The sequence below is a fragment of the Lagenorhynchus albirostris genome, chromosome 3, assembly GCF_949774975.1.
Source record: "Lagenorhynchus albirostris chromosome 3, mLagAlb1.1, whole genome shotgun sequence".
NCBI classification, from domain to species: Eukaryota; Metazoa; Chordata; class Mammalia; order Artiodactyla; family Delphinidae; genus Lagenorhynchus; species Lagenorhynchus albirostris.
In genome coordinates this window covers 9,871,995-9,890,415 of record NC_083097.1, presented here as the reverse complement: position 1 = coordinate 9,890,415, position 18,421 = coordinate 9,871,995, and the positions used below count along the sequence as shown (strand labels likewise).

The following is an 18,421-nucleotide window of genomic DNA, read 5'->3' as shown; positions in this document are numbered from 1 at the left end:
CAGGAGTTCTCTGGTGGTCTGACATCCTGGACTCTCCTCTCCCACCTCAGAGGCTCAGGCCTGACCCTGGGCCAGAGCACCAAGACCCTGCAAGCCACACGGCATGGAGGAAAAGTAATAAGAAAAAATAAAACAAAACAGAACAAAAAAAGAACCCAAACAAACAAACAGATAAAACCCCAACAGAAATGGTTAAAGCAAAACTAAACAGACAGAATCACACAAAGAAACATAAATACATGCACTTACAAAAAGAAGAAAAAGAGAAAACAAAGAAGAGAGCAACCAAACCAATAAACAAATCCAAAAACGAAAACAAACACTAAAAACTAAAGTAACAAAAAATAAAACCAGAAACAAATCAAATGCAGAAAGCAAACTAAAAAAGGCAATGAAAGCATAAAACTAATACACAAAAATGATCAAAGAAAAATGTGATGACAAAAGAAAGATGAAAACAAAAGGAAAAAAATTAAGAAAGGTAAAAATAAAAAAGTATAAAATATAGTTAAAAATAAAGTGAAAACAGAGAAAAACAAGGGAAAAAATCAAACACCAGGAAAAATCACAATATAATGAAAAAGTGCAGTAGAATTAGGAAAGTAAATAAAATAAAATATATATTAAAAATAAAAGAATGAAAAGTAAATAAAAAAGTAAAAGTAAAATAATAATACTAAAAAAGAACAACAGAACCAAAAAAAAAAATGGAGCGATGTCATCCTGTGGCCTCAGCTCTCAGTGTCCTGGCCCCCACAGTGAGCCACAGGCAGTTGCTGCCTCCCCAGGAAGCCCTCCAGTCCTTCTGGGTAGGTCCCTGCACCTGCTGTGGGCTCTGTGGGGCAGCTCAGACTCTGACCTGGCCTTAGTCCTGCGTGTCCTGGCCCCCAAAGCCCATAGTTGCCCCCAGCGTCCCCACCCTCAATTGTGGGCATACTTGTTTTCTATTCAGGTGTTCCACAGGTGCGGGGTTTACCCAGCCAATTGAGGGCGATCAATCCAATGCTCCTGCAGTTACACAGGGATATTTATCTTTCTCTTCTTTGTTCGCATTTCCCCTGGGGTTCAGCTTTGGTTTCTGCCCTGCCTGTGCGTGTGGGCCACCCTCAGGCGTCTGTTCCCTGCCCAGGCAAGAGGGGGCGAGAGCAGTGGCTGATTAGGGCTCACTGGCTCCCTCAGACCTGGGGGGAGGGAAGGAAACGGCAGTCATAATTGGGATGTGCGGGGAGTGCCTGCTCAGGGCAGAGGCCGGCGTGAAGTTGCAAGAGCCCGAGGTGCATCGTGAGTTCTCTCCGGAAAGTTGGCCCTGGTGCGTGGGACCCTTGGCCGTGGCTGGCTGCGTGGGCTGCTGGGAAGGTGTGGGCAGGGACCTGCCTTCCACACAGGACCCTTGGCGAGAGCAGTGGCAGCCTCTGGGGTCCAAGATCACAGCCGCATCTCGTGCTCGTGTTCACGTAGGCATTGCCCTGCCGTCTGTGAGTGCGTGGAGCGGGAAGCTCTTATGGCATGCCCACGCCTGTCCTTGTGCATCCTGCAACAAAGCTCTCCTGCCTCTCTGGCGGGCCCAGGTTTTTTCCCAGACTCCCTCCCAGCTAGCTGTGGCGCACTAGCCCCCTTCAGGCTGTGTTCACACAGCCAACCCCAGACCTCTCCCTGTGCTCCGACCGAAGCCCGAGCCTCAGCTCCCAGCCCCGCCTGCCCCAGCCAGTGAGCAGACAAGCCTCTCGGGCTGGTGAGTGCCGGTCAGTACCGATCCTCTGTGCGGGAATCTCTCCGCTTTGCCCTCTGCACCCCTGTTGCTGCGCTCTCCTCTGCGGCTCCGAAGCTCCCCCGCCCCGTCTCCGCCAGTGAAGGGGCTTCCTACTGTGTGGAAACTTTTCCTCCTTCACAGCTCCCTCCTAGAGGGGCAGGTCCCATCCTGATTCCTTTGTCTCTGTTTTTTCTTTTTCTTTTCCCCTACCCAGTTATGTGGGGATTTTCTCACCTTTTTGGAAGTCTAAGGTCCCCTACTAGCATTCAGTAGGTGTCCTGTAGGCACAGTTCCATATGTAGATGTATTGATGTATTTGTGGGGAGGAAGGTGATCTCCACATCTTACTCCTCCGCCATCTTGCAGGTCTCGTCTGGTTTCCTTTAGTTCTGTGGACATGTTTGCAACAGCTGCTTGGAAATCTTTGTCTGCTAAATCTACCACCTGTGCCCCTTTCAACAACAGTTTCATATGTCTCCTTTTGTTGTCCTTTTTATGGGTCCTGCTTTCCTACTTCTTTGTACGTCTCATCACATTTTGGTTGAAACCTTGACATTTTAGATAATATAGATAGTATTAATACATTGCAGCAATTCTAAATACTGATTCGATTCCTCCTCTGACACGCATGCCTGGGCTTGTTTCCATTGTTTGCTTCCTTAAATTTTTAGTGACTTTGGTGGACTAGTTCAGTGAGATCTGTTTTCCCTGGTCATCACCTGATGTTGCTCCTCAGAGGGTGCACCCTTAGGCATACACACAGTCTCCCTTACTGCCTTCCTTCACTCCATGGTTGACTTTGGTTTAGCCAGGCTGTCTTTCCCTGTCTCTTTCCTTGATCTCCTGAATCTTTGAGATTTGCTCCATCCCCAGGAGTTGTCTGCATAGCTGTCTGTTTCCTGGATTTTCTCTGGTAAACTTCTAGCTGGTCTGCCACTTCATTTATTGCTATCGTGGAGCTGCCAGCTTTCTCTTAAATGCCTATCACCAAGATGATCTTTGTTTTCAGTATACCCTTAGGCTTGAACTTCCCCGTGCTCTGTTTCTAATACATTCAATCCCATCAGGGAGCGGACTGGTGCTCTCTGTTCTTTCTTTCTTTCTTTTTTTTTTTTTGCAGTAGGCGGGCCTCTCACTGTTGTGGCCTCTCCCGTTGCAGAGCACAGGCTCCGGACGCGCAGGCTCAGCGGCCATGGCTCACGGGCCCAGCCGCTCCGCGGCATGTGGGATCTTCCCGGACCGGGGCACAAACCTGTGTCCCCTGCATCGGCAGGCGGACTCTCAACCACTGCGCCACCAGCGAAGCCCTCTCTGTTCTTTCTTGCATCTCCCTTTCTGCAGAACATCTGCCCCACTGCTCTGGAGTTGGGACCAGGACAGTGGCCCACTTCTTTGGAGTGACACTCCTGCTCTATGAGCAGAGCGCTGAGCTGGGATGATAATTTCTGGTCTCAGCTTTCCTCTCCCAGCACGGAACCATCTCCTTACAAGCAAGATGGGGTGAGACCAATCAGAGCCAGCTTGCTGCAGCTGGGATAGAGCTTTCCTCATACACATTGGGCTGGGTGGAGAAAGAGTGCCCCAGACCTCTCGGTCACATTGCCTGAAACAGAGCTTCTGCGAGATGGAGCTGCAGGGGATAGATAAGTAATGCTGGTAGTTTGCCCTTCCTGAGAAGAAACTACAGTCCTAGACTCGGAGGTGGTGAGAGGGGGAGCCCTGTCTTCTTGGCCTAGCCACCCAGAGTAGAGCTTCCATTCCATTGAAGGGCAAGGAGGGGAGTCTGCGATGGTTCCAATGCCACAGGTTCTCTTCATACCAAGATTTAGTTGACTGTCTTATGTAAAAATTTCTGCCTTTGTTACATGACCTTAAGATAATATCCAGAGATTTTAAATGATTGCTTGTTTTTTTAAAAAAAAATCATTCTTACCAGTTTGTTTCATTGGAGAAAGGGTTCCTGATGTTTGTCACACCCCCATTCTTGGAAGGGCTTCCCTACCACAGTCCAGTTTTAGAATCTCCCTTACCCTGAAAACTTTTATGTCCTTTTCCAGTTAATCCCTGTTCCCAATCTCAGCTTCAGGCAACTACTAATCTGCTTTCTGACTCTACGGCTTTGCCTTGTGTAAACATTTCATATTAAAATGACATCCTAAATATATCATCTTGTGCCTCTGGCTTCTTTCATTTTTCATAATGGTTTTGAGAGTCATGCACGTCTTAGCATGCATCAGTAGTTCATTCCTGTTAACTGCTGAGTAGTATTCCATTGTGTTGATATTCCACATTTTGTTTACCCATTTCCCAGTTGGTGGACTTTGGTATTGTTTCCAGTGTTGGGCCATTGGGAATAATCCTTCTATGAACATTTACATCCAAGTCTTTATGAGGACATACATTTTCATTTTTCGTGGATGTATCCTTAGGAGTATAATTTCTGGGTATGATGAGTTTATGTTTAACTTTTAAGAAACTGCCACACTTTTTCAAAGTGGCTGTATCATTTTACGTTCCCACCAGCCATGTATGAATATTATAGTTTTTCCACATCCCAGGCAGCATTTGTGATTATCTGTCTTTATTTCAGCCAACCTGGAGAGTGTGTAATGTTGCCTCATTTTAAAATTGTGATAATGAAATAGTTATTTTAATGCCCCTAAGTAAAACTTCTTACATTTTTGAAAGTTACTATAGATTTCCTCTAAAATACCTGAAGAAACTCAGTTTTGTCTGAGGGGAAAACTGGCGTAATTATAAGTTACCAGTATTAAGTGATATTACATATCATATTTTTGAAATAATGATATGTATTAAAAATGATGTACTATTTCCCCCTGAGATCTCACAAAGAAATATTTCAATAAATATTCTATAATGTTTAGACATAGAAGGGTGCCTTTTTGTCTCTACGTAAATTTGATTCATAAGAACGCATTTGTACAATACCATTTTAGAAATACAGATTTGGTTTGATGAGGTATGTCTAATCCTTTTATCTCTTGTTTTATTAAATTGTTCGTCTTCAGTCCTGAAGCATGTTACATTAGTAAGTATTAATTTAACATAAATTTTCGTAGTTCTGTGTTGTTTTCACTATTTAATTTTTAATCAACCTACTTTGTAACAAAGGAAGTTTCTGTACCCTCAGTTGGTCTAGATATGATCTTATGTTTGAGACAAGGCATGAAGGTGAATGCCTGAGAAATCCTACCTTCTAGGAAACTTTTCCAGAAATAGAGATAGATTACCTTTTTCACTGAAATTTCTATTTGGCTTATTTTTTGTTTTTTTAAAAGAAGATGTTGGGGGTAGGAGTTTATTAATTTATTAATTTATTTTTGCTGTGTTGGGTCTTCATTTCCACGCAAGAGCTTTCTCTAGTTGTGGCAAGCGGGGGTCACTCTTCATTGCGTTGCGCGGGCCTCTCACTATCACGGCCTCTCTTGTTGCGGAGCACAGGCTCCAGACGCGCAGGCTCAGTAGTTGTGGCTCATGGGCCTAGTTGCTCCGCGGCATGTGGGATCCTCCCAGACCAGGGCTCGAACCCATGGCCCCTGCATTAGCAGGCAGATTCTCAACCACTGCGCCACCAGGGAAGCCCTATTTGGCTGATTTTTATAGGCTCATAAAAAATTTAGAGCTTAAACAGACCTTCAACATCATCATGTCCATTCATTTTATTTTAGAAATGTGAAAACCACGTCTTGCCATCAGATTTTAGTTGTAAAGAAACCTTAAACCTTATAAAACTTTCCCTTATATTAAAACTAAATGTTTATACTTCACAGGAAATATGGTGAACAGAGTCCTTATCAATGAAAATATATGGATGTCTTTGTGATAACTTAACAGTGTATCCCTTAATCTAGTATGAATATTATCAAGAACTTAATGTTTTTATTCAATATTGTAGAATATTGAATGGAACTTTTTAAAATTAAGTATCTTATCTTCAGTATATTAAAATACTAAGGCCTTTTGTTTACCATGTAATAAGAACAGTTTCATAGTAATAAAGTCTGTGTATGCTTGTTCAGGAAAAGAAAAACAGATCTTTGCTTCCGAGGAGTCCAGAAGGGACACTCATGAATATATGCAAACTTGATACAAGGTAAAAGTAGTATAGCTTGCGAGGAGACTTCTCTTACGATGGGAAGAGAGTATAAAACTTCTGATCTTTTAGAGACCTAAATGTGATCCCTGGTCGGGGAGCTAAAATCCCATAAGCTGCACGGTGTGGCCAAAAAAATAAGTAAATAAAAATAATAAATAAATAAATAAATACCTAAATGTGAAAGGTAAATCTTATAAAATGTGTAGAATAAAATGTGGAGAATGTTTTTCTTTTTTTGGAGAATGTTTTAATGACATCAGGATAAGAAAAGCTTTCTTGAACAGCCTTTTTTTTCCCCCTAAAAAGCAAAAGTCATAAGGGAAAACAATTGATATTATAAGACTATATTAGAATTAGTATTTCTATTCAGTGGAAGAGAACATGGAGAAGTAATTTAAGAGATGTATGAAATCTCTTACATCTGAGAGTTTGGGAGAAGACATGTTTATTTACCAGCAGAGAATTAATACCTATAATATCTAAGGAAGCAATAGAAATACATTTTAAAAAGGAGAGGTTATCCTAGTGGAAAAATGGGCAAAAGCATTTAGCTGGACAGGTTGCCAAAGAAGAAACCAAAACCTCTTCTTAGTAATTTGTGAATGCAATTTAATAAAAAGATTATCTCCTTATACCAGTCAGTTTGGAAAAAGGCAGATGATATCAAGTGCTGTCGAGAATAGGGAAAACGGAATCCCACCTGCTGTCCTGGTCGGCGTGTGTGCTGATCAGCCCTCCAGAAGCCAGTGCGATTGAACTGGGTGAAATTCGGTCTGTGTGTTGTCCAGTGTCCTGTCCACCCTGGCGGATGTTACCAGAAACATTCTCCTAGCTCACAAGGAGCCATGCATTGCAGGCACCCATCACAACATTTTGGGTAGCAAAGGGCAAGAGAGATGCCTCAAGGAATGAAAAAACAGTGCATGGAGAACTCAGCATCGACCTCAAGTAATGAGTTGTCCCTATACAGGCACAAGGGCTCAGAAGCATAATGTTAGGTGAAAAAAAAGGCAAACGGAGCTAAAAGACACAATGTGTCTTTTTCAAAGATACACATATAAATAGATAACCATATGGAGAATGAATTAGAAGAATGTATGGTAAATCAACTTGGGTGAGTTAGTATGAGGGAATAGGGATTGCATTGAGGATAGAAGATGAAGAAGAGGATGATCAAAGCAAACACATACAAACACAGGAACAAACATACAAAAAACATAGAGTGACCTTTCATAGACCAACAATAAGTGTTTAACCTGGGGGAAAATATGCAGATACATTTCTATATTTTCTTCTGTAAAAAATAAGGTAGTTTAACTTTCCATTAATTTAATTAGCTTTGTTTTTTCAACCATTAAAGTAGGACATATCATAGCATGTTTGATTTGGGGACTGACTCTACATTTAAAAAGAAATTGAGCAAGTGTTCAGATATAAACAACATGTGCCTTCAAATAAAACAGAAAATGGATAACACTGTAAATGGGCAAAAAAAGCCAGTGGTGTTACTCAGTTCTTGGTCACTATGTCATGATCTCCCTTAACGGCTGCTAGTTATTTTGTTGTTTTTTTTTTTTTAGGTTCAAACTGTTCTGTTTTAGAGGTAGAAATATTATTTCCACATAAATACTGTTATCACTCTTAGTGATGTGAGCATCCTGGAGAATTTTAAAGAGATGCCTGGAGTCCCTATACCGCCTGTGGAGAACAGCTGTTACAATGTGCACCACACACATCTGTCCCATCTCCTTCTGTATCTTTATTGGCTTCAGGCTTATTGACTCTTATGAATTTCCCCCCCTTTTCTGGGTTAGGCAATGAGAGTATAGCCATGTTCAGTAATTCAAAGAAATACTTGATATGCATTTTTCAAAAATACTGACTCGGAACTTAGTTTTTGAATCATAATTAACATTTTCATCGGTTCTGCTAACTAGGTCATTGGTGAATATAGAATTACAGATACTTAGGGTGGCGAGGCACCTCTGGGGTCACCTGGTCAAATCGGCTGGCCTGGTTCAGCTCCCGAACTTGCGTCATGCACCTTCCAAATGAGCACTCTCCTATGTAGAGGAATTTCCCATTTCACAAATTAGCCTGTTCTCTTTGGGGGCACTTGTAATTGCTAAGTAGTTTTTCCAGTTGGCTCTTGTCCCACCTTCTGGAGTCAGGCCAAAAAGGAAAAGTCCAATTTGCAAAGGACAGTCCTTCAGATATTTCAAGATGACGGTCATGTCCTTCCAAGTCTTCTCAAAAGTTGTAACCATTTTTTGTGTTTTTGGATACTTTACCATCCTGGAAATGCTGTAATTTGGACAACCATAATTTTATAATGTACAAAAAGTGGTGAAGAACAGTCACCCTTCTTAGTCTGGACATAATACATCTGTTAGCATGGCTTAAAGTTGTAATATTTTAAGGGGCCAAGTCACACTTAGACTTCATTGAGAATCAGTGTAGCATGTGGATCAAGGCTTTGGACCTGGAGAACCAAGGATCTCACTCTGTGTTGTGTCACACACTGTTTGTGTGGCCATAGGTAGGTTACCTAAGCCGTCCTCCCAGTTTCAGCTGCCTCATCTTTTACTTACAGATTCTGATATTACTACCTTGTAATGTTAGAGTATTGAGCTGAGTGATACCTGTAAAATGCTTAGCACTTAAACTGATGAAGAAGAGGTGCTCTAGGACTATTCGCCACTAATTTGTAGTCTTCTATGCATGTTATGGTATTAAGCTTCAGTGTCTTGATCCTGGACCATAAAATATTTTAACTTGAGATTAGGACTTTTTCATTTATCCTGATTAAATTCTACCTTTTAATCTTTAACCCAGTGTTCCAGCATCGTGAAAATTCATCGAATTCTTTCTGTCTTCCAAGTAATAGCTATCCTTAGCCAAATCACAAGTTAATAAAAAAGTCATTCGGATACTATAAGATAACTCTCTGTCATTTGAAATAGTAGATACTGTTTCCATGTTGTCATTAAGTATCAATCTATATCTAGTGTTACTCTAGTAAATTTTTAAGATGTTGTCTGAAGGACTTCAGCTACAGCTGTCTACAAATATTTTTGAAACCTTAATGCAGGCCAAGCATTATATTACATTAAGAGTCATATTCTAGTAGAGGAGGCTGGTGTTAAAACAAATTATTAAAAGCACTGTGATGCACACCTGATAAAATGACATCATAGAGAACATCTGTTCTAAGGAACTAGTGAACAGCTTCTGGTGACTCTACCTGGATTAACTAAGGTCTGCTTTGCAGAGTTGGCCACATCTGGATAGGTCTTAAAGAATGACCAGGAATGATGAGAGTTAGAAGGGCATTCCGGGATACTATGAACAGACTTCTCAGATGCTTGACTAAAGTCCAGAAACATTGTTTTCACAGAATTCGCTAGTTCTTCCAGTGCTCATACATCTATCAGAAAGACAAAAGGTCTGTATTAGGGGACTTGTGCTTTATGACCCAATTTTGGAGCCTAGAGATCACCAGTAATTTTTCAAATGCTTTCCAAACACCTCTGCAAATTAACTCAAATTTTATTCACCATCTATTCTCTACCTGGCAGCTAAAAATAGATGAAAAAGGTTCCTGGCTTAGCAGAAATAGTGAAAGATCCTCCAGCACACCAAGTAAAGAGAAAGAAGAACAATTTTGCATGACTTTTAGATTAAAACACCAATGGGTAATTTGTGTATGTGTGTAAAACTCTTCTTATGTTTTTACTTTCCTATTTACATATAAAACTTATTGCATAGTCTAGAGCAAGTATTTCATTTTATAAAAAGCACAAATGACTGTATTTTTGTGGGTGGCTATGGGTGTCATGGCTTCTTCTATCAAAGGTAGTGCTAATCTTGCTGTCTTTGCTTTTCTAAAAAGAGAACATTAATTACACAGTGGCAGCCACCAGAGACAAAGTCAACGTGTCTAGCAAACACATTCCAAGACCCAATTACTTAACAGCTTGTTAAGTGGCTTAAATACCCTGACTCTTCAATTTGTGGTCGTTGATGGAATATAATTTTGTAATTAGCAATGTGTACATTCCTAATATGATAGTGTTTTATACAATCTCAGTGAATTATGTAAATGTCTTACCTGTAAGCTTATATTTTAGTTTTTACCTAATTACTCAATATCACACATGCTATAGTGTTCACTTTTAAGACAATGCAATTAAAAACTTTAAGCGAGGGCTTCCCAGGTGGCGCAGTGGTTGAGAGTCCGCCTGCCGATGCAGGGGACACGGGTTCGTGCCCCGGTCTGGGAAGATCCCACATGCTGCGGAGCGGCTGGGCCCGTGAGCCATGGCCACTGAGCCTGCACGTCCGGAGCCGGTGCTCCGCAACGGGAGAGGCCATAACAGTGAGATGCCTGTGTACTGCAAAAAAAAAAAAAAAAAGTTTAAGCGAGGTAATAAGGAGGCCACGACAAGCAATCAGCCTGAAATATGCAGTCAAATGGAATAAGAGGTAAACATTACTGAGTGTTTGGGGGAACAAAAGGCTTGGGTGGAAGAAACGTGTCCTTTTTCTGTGCTTGCAATGGGGAAACTTTCTAACCAATGCTTTCTTAGATTTTAGTTGGGTTTCGTTTCCATTAGGGCCTCAAAGTTTATTTCACATGAGGTATCTGATATACCTAGTACTTTGTATTCAGTCTTTTAAAGAGGTATTAAAATGATAATACCATTCTATACTGGTCAGCAGAATATTAAAAAATATATGTTTTAGAGTATCTGGATGTTCTTTGTCTTCAACTGTATTACTAGATTTTTGCTGTGTACTCATACATTTTCTCACTTCTTGATATTACCCAATGCTTCTTGCTCTAAGTGTCAATGACTCTAAGCCCCTGGTCATTTGCAGCCCTGGTCAGAGATGACTGACCTTCTCGGAATTGTGTCTATAACAAAAAACAATGTCTGTGGTGGAGAGGGGATGCCAGGGAGTGGTCTAAGGGCTACTAATGATTCATGATTGGATTATTGTGAGGTCCATTTTGACTGTCTAGCACTTTTGTATTGTATCTAGGATTCTGAGTGTGATTCAGATAAAATTCTCAAGGCAGTGGGCTAGTAGCAAAATCCTCAGATAGGATTGGTCTATCTTATTTCATAAGTTTCTTGGGGTGGCTGGTTGCTTTCCACAGTGGAATCCCCTCAAACAAAGAGGTGGAGAAAGATAGATTGACTCTCCCTAACATAGATGAGGATAGTTCTTTCTTTCACGACGTCATGAGCAAGAACTTGAACTCTAAAGATAGAAACCGAGAGACGCCAGGTCTTTGAACAGACCCATCAAGAGTTGGACACCAGTGATATTAGTTGAAGAGACTGTTAAGTTCCCGTTGCAAAGTTCTTGTTTGTTTGTTTGTTTAAATCTCATTCCTGAAGTTATCTCACCAGTCTTCTCACCATCCTTGTTATTGGTCCTCATCTTCCCACATCATCACAGAATCCTGTACCACCTTTCATGTCCTCACCTGTGACCCTGCTGCTGACCTTCCCCCTGCCTGGGGGTGAGTCTGACTGGATCCTGGGTGGTCAGTGTATTCATATCCACCTCCTCCTGTGCTAAAGCTGCACTATAAATCTGAGCCACGTTACTTCAAGGGAACTGACTCCTACTCTTGCTAATGTTTTCCCCCCTGTATTCTATATTGCTGAAAGAAGCTGCGTTAACTTTTATATTCCCTTCCTTTCTTTGGCAGTAGCTGCCTGACTAGAAGATATATCAACAAAGGAAATATCCTAGGACAGTAGAGATGATCATGCTTATGTTTCCACAAATGACAGCATTTTCCTCAGAATGTATTAAGCTCTATTCCTCTGGAATATATATTTGGGGTGAAAATAATATGCTTGTAATTTTAAAGTTAAACAAGTAATTCTGGGGCTTCCCTAGTGGCTCAGTGGTTGAGAGTCCACCTGCCGATGCAGGGGACACGGGTTCGTGCCCTGGTGCGGGAAGATCCCACATGCCGCGGAGCGGCTGGGCCCGTGAGCCATGGCCGCTGAGCCTATGCGTCCAGAGCCTGTGCTCCGCAACGGGGGAGGCCACAACAGTGAGAGGCCTGCGTACCGGAAAAAAAAAAAAAAAAAAAAAGTAATTCTGTACCTGAATTATCATCTGAAAAATTAAATCAGTGTCTAAACTCTGCAGCAAACACCTGTACTATTAAATTTTTTTGTTAGACTTATTGAAGTATAATTTACTAAATCATAAAACTGAACAATTTTAAGGATGTAGTTTGATGAGTTTTGGCAAATGTATTCGGTCATGTAGCCACCACCACAAGCATGACTGGAAACCTCCCCATCACCCTGAAAAGTCCTCTTGTGCCGCTTTGTCATCAGTCCCCTCCTTCCCCTCCCTCTGACCCCTGGCAACCATTGATCTATTTTCAGACACTGTATTTGTGTCTTTTCTGGAAGTTCATGTAGATAGACTCAGAGTACTTAGTCTTTGGTGTATGATTTCTTTTAATTAGCAAAATACTTTGAAGATTCATCCATGTTATTGAGTGTGTCAGTGATATGTTCCCTTTTATTTTTGAATAGTATTTTACTGTATTTGTTTATCCAATCACCAGTTATTTCCATTTTTTTGTGATTGTGAATAAAGCTGTTATGAACGTTCAAGTACAAGTCTTAATATGGACTTGTTTTCATCATCTTGGATAGATGCATAGAGGTCGAATTGCTGAATCATATGTTAAGTGTATTTATTTTTTAAGGAAACCACCAAACTCTTTTTCGAGTGGCCCTCCCCTTTTGCTTTTCCATCAGTAGTTTGGGAGCTTCCATTGCACTGCATCCACACACAGTATTATCAATTGTTTTCATTTTAGCAAATCTAGAGTTTGTTGTAGTATCTCATTGTGGTTTTAATCTGCATTCTCCAGTGACTAACTATGTTGTGCATCTTTTCATATGCATATTTATCACCCATATATCTTCTTGTTTTAAATGCTCAGTCAAATCATTTGTTCATCTTTTTAATTGAGTTGTTTGTAATATTGCTATGATTGAGTCATAAGAGTTCTTCATACACTCTGGTGACAAGTCCTGTGTCAGATGTGTGTCCTGCAGATATGTGATTTCAGTCTGTAATTACTTTTTCATTTTTTTAAATGTTTTTTGGAGAGCAAAAGTTTGCACTTTTGATGAATTCCGATATGTGCATGTTTTTATTGTGTAGTTCATTTGTGTATGTTATTTTAAAGAAATCTTTGCCTAAACCATGCTCACAACAATTTTCTCGTACTATTCTCTACAAGTTTTATAGTTTTAGGTTCCATATTTAAGTCTATGGTTCATTTAATTAATTTTTAATGGCATGATATAACGGTAGGATAGAGATTGATTGTTTTTCCTTTTTTTATTTTTGCATATCATTTCTTAATTGTTCCAACACAGTTTGTTGAAAACATTATCCTTTCCCCATTGAATTGGAGGGACCCTTTGTTGAAAATCAATTGACTGTGTATATGTGGTCTTTCATTACAAGTTTTAGACAAAATGCACCCCCCACCAATCATCCTAAAAAAAAATTTGGTGGAAAGAATTTTTCAGGATAAAGTCCCTTTCCTATGAAGATGAGAAGTAAGAAACAAAGGACATACTGATTCGTAGCTATTTTGTAAATGTCATTGATTAATTTTTTTATGCTCTAGCAATTTCAGCCACGTGGTCATTTCTCTGCATGCTGTTTCCAATGCATGTTATTGAAGTTAATTGTAGTTTTGTGTTTTGTTGTTGCTGTTAGTATTTCTGGATTTTTTGTTTGGCTTTGCTTCTAAAAATAGAGATAAAAGTAGTAGATTACATGCACTTTAAGTACACACCTGGCATTCAGTAGACTCTAAAAAGATGTCAGTTGAATGAATGCACAATTGATAGATCCAGGTTTATCAATGGTAGTTATATCTTTGAATTTTATTTTGGAATTTTTTTTTGTCAAAATTTGGAACACCTGCAAATTTCGGGGAGAGAAAAGATCTATCATTGCGAAGTTCCTCCTGTTAATTTTCCTTAACTGGAGAAAAATCATTTTGTTTTATTTTCCTTTTCTAACATCTTCTGAACCAAAATCACAAAAACCACTTAAAAAATTACTCTTAATAAATATAAATTTTTCTGAATATTCTTGCTCCATTTTTTCAAGTCTCCTTTTAATTTTATATTTGAAATTACATCTGTTTAACAAAATTGCATCTGAAATTAAATCTCTTTAACAAAATACAGCCTACACAGTATATTTTGTCAATGACTAAAATGTCACAGTTGTCACTAAGTATTAAAAAGAATTCCTTATGTAAATGAAAACAGTAGTTCGATATTTTTATTCATCCCTAGAGATAGATTTCACATTTGTGCCTCTTTCCTCTTAACAAGCCAGTTGATGTGAGCTATTTCTTTAGTTAAAGGAGATGGCTTGAGAGTTCTCATATTTCTGAGTGTTCAGTCTTCATCAAGACATGATCTTTTTCCTTATCCTATAAATTGCTAATATAGTATTCTCCATACCATTCCTACCTAATTTGCATAAGATTTTTTCCCAAATATATACTCTTTTTGTTACTCCTTGTTATATTTTCTTTCACTTTCCTGACTGCCAAGGGTTTTTTGTTTGTTTGAATTCATTCCTGAACCCAATTAATATTACATTTTCATCCATATTATTCCTACACACACACACACACACACACACACACACACACACAGGAGTAAACACAATTTTGCACCAAGAGAACTCATCCAGTTCTAAACTGGTGGGAATTGAACAATATAGTTCCCTCTTCTCTTTTAAATCTGAGCTTAAATTCTAACTCTTTAAAAGATCCTCTTGTTATTCTAGGTCACAGTGACTTAATGAATTTCTCCATGCAGTTACTCAAATGTGTAATTTTAAAACTGTATTTAATTGTTATTCTCTGTCTCTTCCAATAAAATGGAAGGCAGGGAGGGACCATTTCTGTCTTTCTGGGTTTATATCCCCACCACAGACTTGTGCTAAACTTCTAGTCGTCACAGGAAAGGGACTTTATCCTCAAAAATTCTTTCCACCAATTTTTTTTTTTTAGGATGATTGGCATGGGGGGTCATTTTGTCTAAAACTTGTAATAGAAGACCACATATACACAGTCAATTGATTTTCAACAAAGGGTCCCTCCAATTCAATGGGGAAAGGATAATGTTTCAACAAACGGTGTTGGAACAATTAAACGATATGCAAAAATGAAAAAGGAAAAATAATCAATCTCTATCCTACCCTTATATCATGCCATTAAAAATTAATTAAATGAACCATAGACTTAAATATGGAACCTAAAACTTGTAGAGAATAGTACGAGAAAATTGTTGTGAGCATGGTTTAGGCAAAGATTTCTTTAAAATGACATAAATGAACTACACAATAAAAACATGCATATATTGGAATTCATCAAAAGTGCAAACTTTTGCTCTCCAAAAAAATCTTTGTCTGTAAAAACAGAATAATAGATCCTCTCTGGGGATCCAATGAGATCTTATCTTAAAGCCTTTGGCACTGAATCTAGCACATAGTAAGTACTCAATGCATGAAGTGTGGTCCTAATTTCACTTCTTTACCAGCCTATAAAGAAATAAATATAATCCAGTGCAAATTTATCAATGCATTCTTCTCCTGACTTGGTATTTTTCCCTCTAAAATGAAGAGCAGTCTGCCTGGAGGTTAAAAGTCTCATACATGTATGAAGGAAGGAATATTTCCACTGGAAAATTTTCAAAGAACAACTGGGTAATTTAAGTTTCTCGTTCCGTGGGAGCAGTTTGCCGGTAAATATTCTCCTTATGCTGCCAGAAAGAAACCTGTCATTCTGTTAATGTGACTTTGAAGGACATAGTCATTGGAGACTGAAAATAGTGGAAATCATGCATGTTTTGGAGCAGCATGCCGTTTCAATCATTCTGAAGTTTAATGTGAAAGATACAAAAGTTATTTGCTAGTTTGCTTTTTCTTTCTTTCTAGGTTTTTTTTCTCTTTGATATAATTGTCTCAAGTCCATTTTGAAGTAGACAGGCTATACATAAATGCTTAAGAAGATATGGTTGTATGAGTGTGGGGAAGCTTTCAGAACCATGCTTTTGTGGTGACAAGTTTGCCTCAAAACATGGAGGCCATGTTTTTCTAGAAAACACTGGACAGAGCCATAGTCAATGTTGTCATTTAGCCATTTTAACTGCATGGTCAGTCCAAACAGTTTTGCCATCTAGGATGGTTGGAATGAAACCAAATCAATGGAAACTGTTCAGTCCACCAGCCGATAGGAATACCACTGAGATCTCTATTTATTGACAAGGACTCTTTTCAAGAAAATAGTCAAAACTACCTTTTATTATTACTGTGTTTACTGCAAAATTCATTAGCTGTATTTGCTTTCTATTGATGTTTGATATTAAGCTGGCTAGTCTTATATCTCCAATCAATAGTATATTCATTACGTTTTATGTTGGTAAGAAAATAAGTTCATCTAATTTTTGGTCATTTAATGTAAATCTTCACTTGGGAAATAGAATCTATTCAGTGTAAATTCCTATATACAATCATCATTTTAAAGTATATTGAGAGCTAGAGGAACGAGTTACATGATTCCTTAACAGAATTTTATGTTAGGTAATTATTGGTAAATCTGCAAGAAGACACAAGTGTTGTTCATTTCTCTAAGTAAGCATTATGAATTAAACCCAGTATTTGGGTTTAGTCATATTTACAGACTGTTGAATTTTAAAGAATCCATTTGAGGAATTTGAATTTAGTTTTATTTTGAAACGATGATGAATATTTCATTTTTAAAATAGTATATTTTCATTTGTAGATTATATGTGCAGGCCACAGAGGCTTTGGGATAAGGGAAGGAAAGGTGATTAAAGACAGCTTAAAGAACAAGTTAACTCCAGCAGGCAAACTTTCATATATTTAATGAAGCAATCCTTAATATAGGACATAGCCTGGATCCCTGGGGGATGGGAAGTATCACAGAACAATTTTAGTAGAATCTTTCCATAACATTAGTGCTACAGCTCTTTCCCTTTTGAGTCAGACTTTTTACCATGTTCTCTTTTGTTGCATGAAGGAAACTGGGGTGGGTTGATACCTCATGTATACACAGCTAAATAAAATAAGCCATGCCACATTTGTTTGAAAGATATGTTATCATGTTTTTACATTATTTAAGCATATTTATGTAAACTGTACATGTGTGCTATTTACAGTTTTTTCTCAATAAAAAATAGGAATTCCACATTCAAGGAAATCTGTTATCTAACAAAATCTCTAAAAATATAAATGAAACTTCTGGAACGAACACCACATTAATTCTCAATTGTGAAATCAGCTCGTAGGCTACTGGAAAAGTGAAATATTTACATTTGTCTTATAGTTCAAGCAAAATGTAATGATTAATGTAATCAACATGAAATTTGTATTTAACAGATTTTTTCCTTTGCCAAAATATAATTACTGTTGTTATCTGCCAATGAGGGTGTGTGTGTACACAAACATATATTTTAAAATTATCTTCTAATATATACAAATATGGTAGTCCAAAATCTGATATTGATTTTCCATAGTTTCCTTGATATTGATTTTACATGTTTACATACAGTAGAATACTTTAAGAAAGATATATGCAAGTGTACGCGTGTGTATATGAACGTGTGTACGTATGAGATGCATGCAAGCACTCATCCACGGAACTCCTGGGAATGCTGGATAAATAGCAATGAGCCAGGACTTGGAGCTGACCAGGATCTCTGGCACGAGACAGTGTCAGGCAGACCAAATGTTGGCTAACAGATTGTATTTTCTGTAGCCATAAACAGCTCATCAGGGCCGTACTGGGGCTGGTATGCCCTGAGCACCAGAAGAGTCATTCAGGCATTTGCATTAGGAAACGCTGGGAGTCATATCAGAGCCACTGGGTTGAGTGTCATCTGACACTTGTGCCTAGAACTAGGAACCCAGATAGAGGGGCGGGGATTCATAGTTGACAAACATGGAAACTTACAAGCAGATATTAAGACCTGGACTCAGTGACCTATTGTTTTAAAATGTAAGTTTTAGGGCTTCCCTGGTGGTGCAGTGGTTGAGATCCGCCTGCCGATGCAGGGGACACGGGTTCGTGCCCCGGTCTGGGAGGATCCCACATGCCGCGGAGCGGCTGGGCCTGTGAGCCATGGCTGCTGAGCCTGCGCGTCCGGAGCCTGTGCTCCGCAACGGGAGAGGCCACAGCAGTGAGAGGCCCGCGTACCGCAAAAAAATAAAATAAATAAATAAAATGTAAGTTTTATTAGTATTCAGGTATGGTGAGGCCAGCAGATCAGGAGATGGTTGCCATTGAAAAGTCACAGATCCAGAGAGGCAAGGATGTGCCACATGGTGAGGGGCCTTACCGGGAAAGGCCAGGGTCAGTCAGGAGGCAGAGGGAGTAAGGGGGTAAATGTGGGCAAGAATCTGTGTCGTGTTTTCCATGGGAAGGAACAGGTGAGGCAGGGCAA

General features: G+C 39.3%; 1 protein-coding gene across 1 annotated transcript in view; it reads left to right on the top strand.

The window, feature by feature from the left end:
* The first annotated feature begins 1,217 nt into the window (after window positions 1–1,217).
* The window catches only part of LOC132517937 (uncharacterized), a 175,230-nt gene continuing 158,026 nt past the window's right edge, over window positions 1,218–18,421 (top strand). Inside the window, exon 1 of the mRNA XM_060145960.1 lies at window positions 1,218–1,475. Within this exon, the coding sequence (XP_060001943.1) occupies window positions 1,218–1,475 (258 nt within the window). The remainder of the gene's footprint in view (window positions 1,476–18,421) is intronic.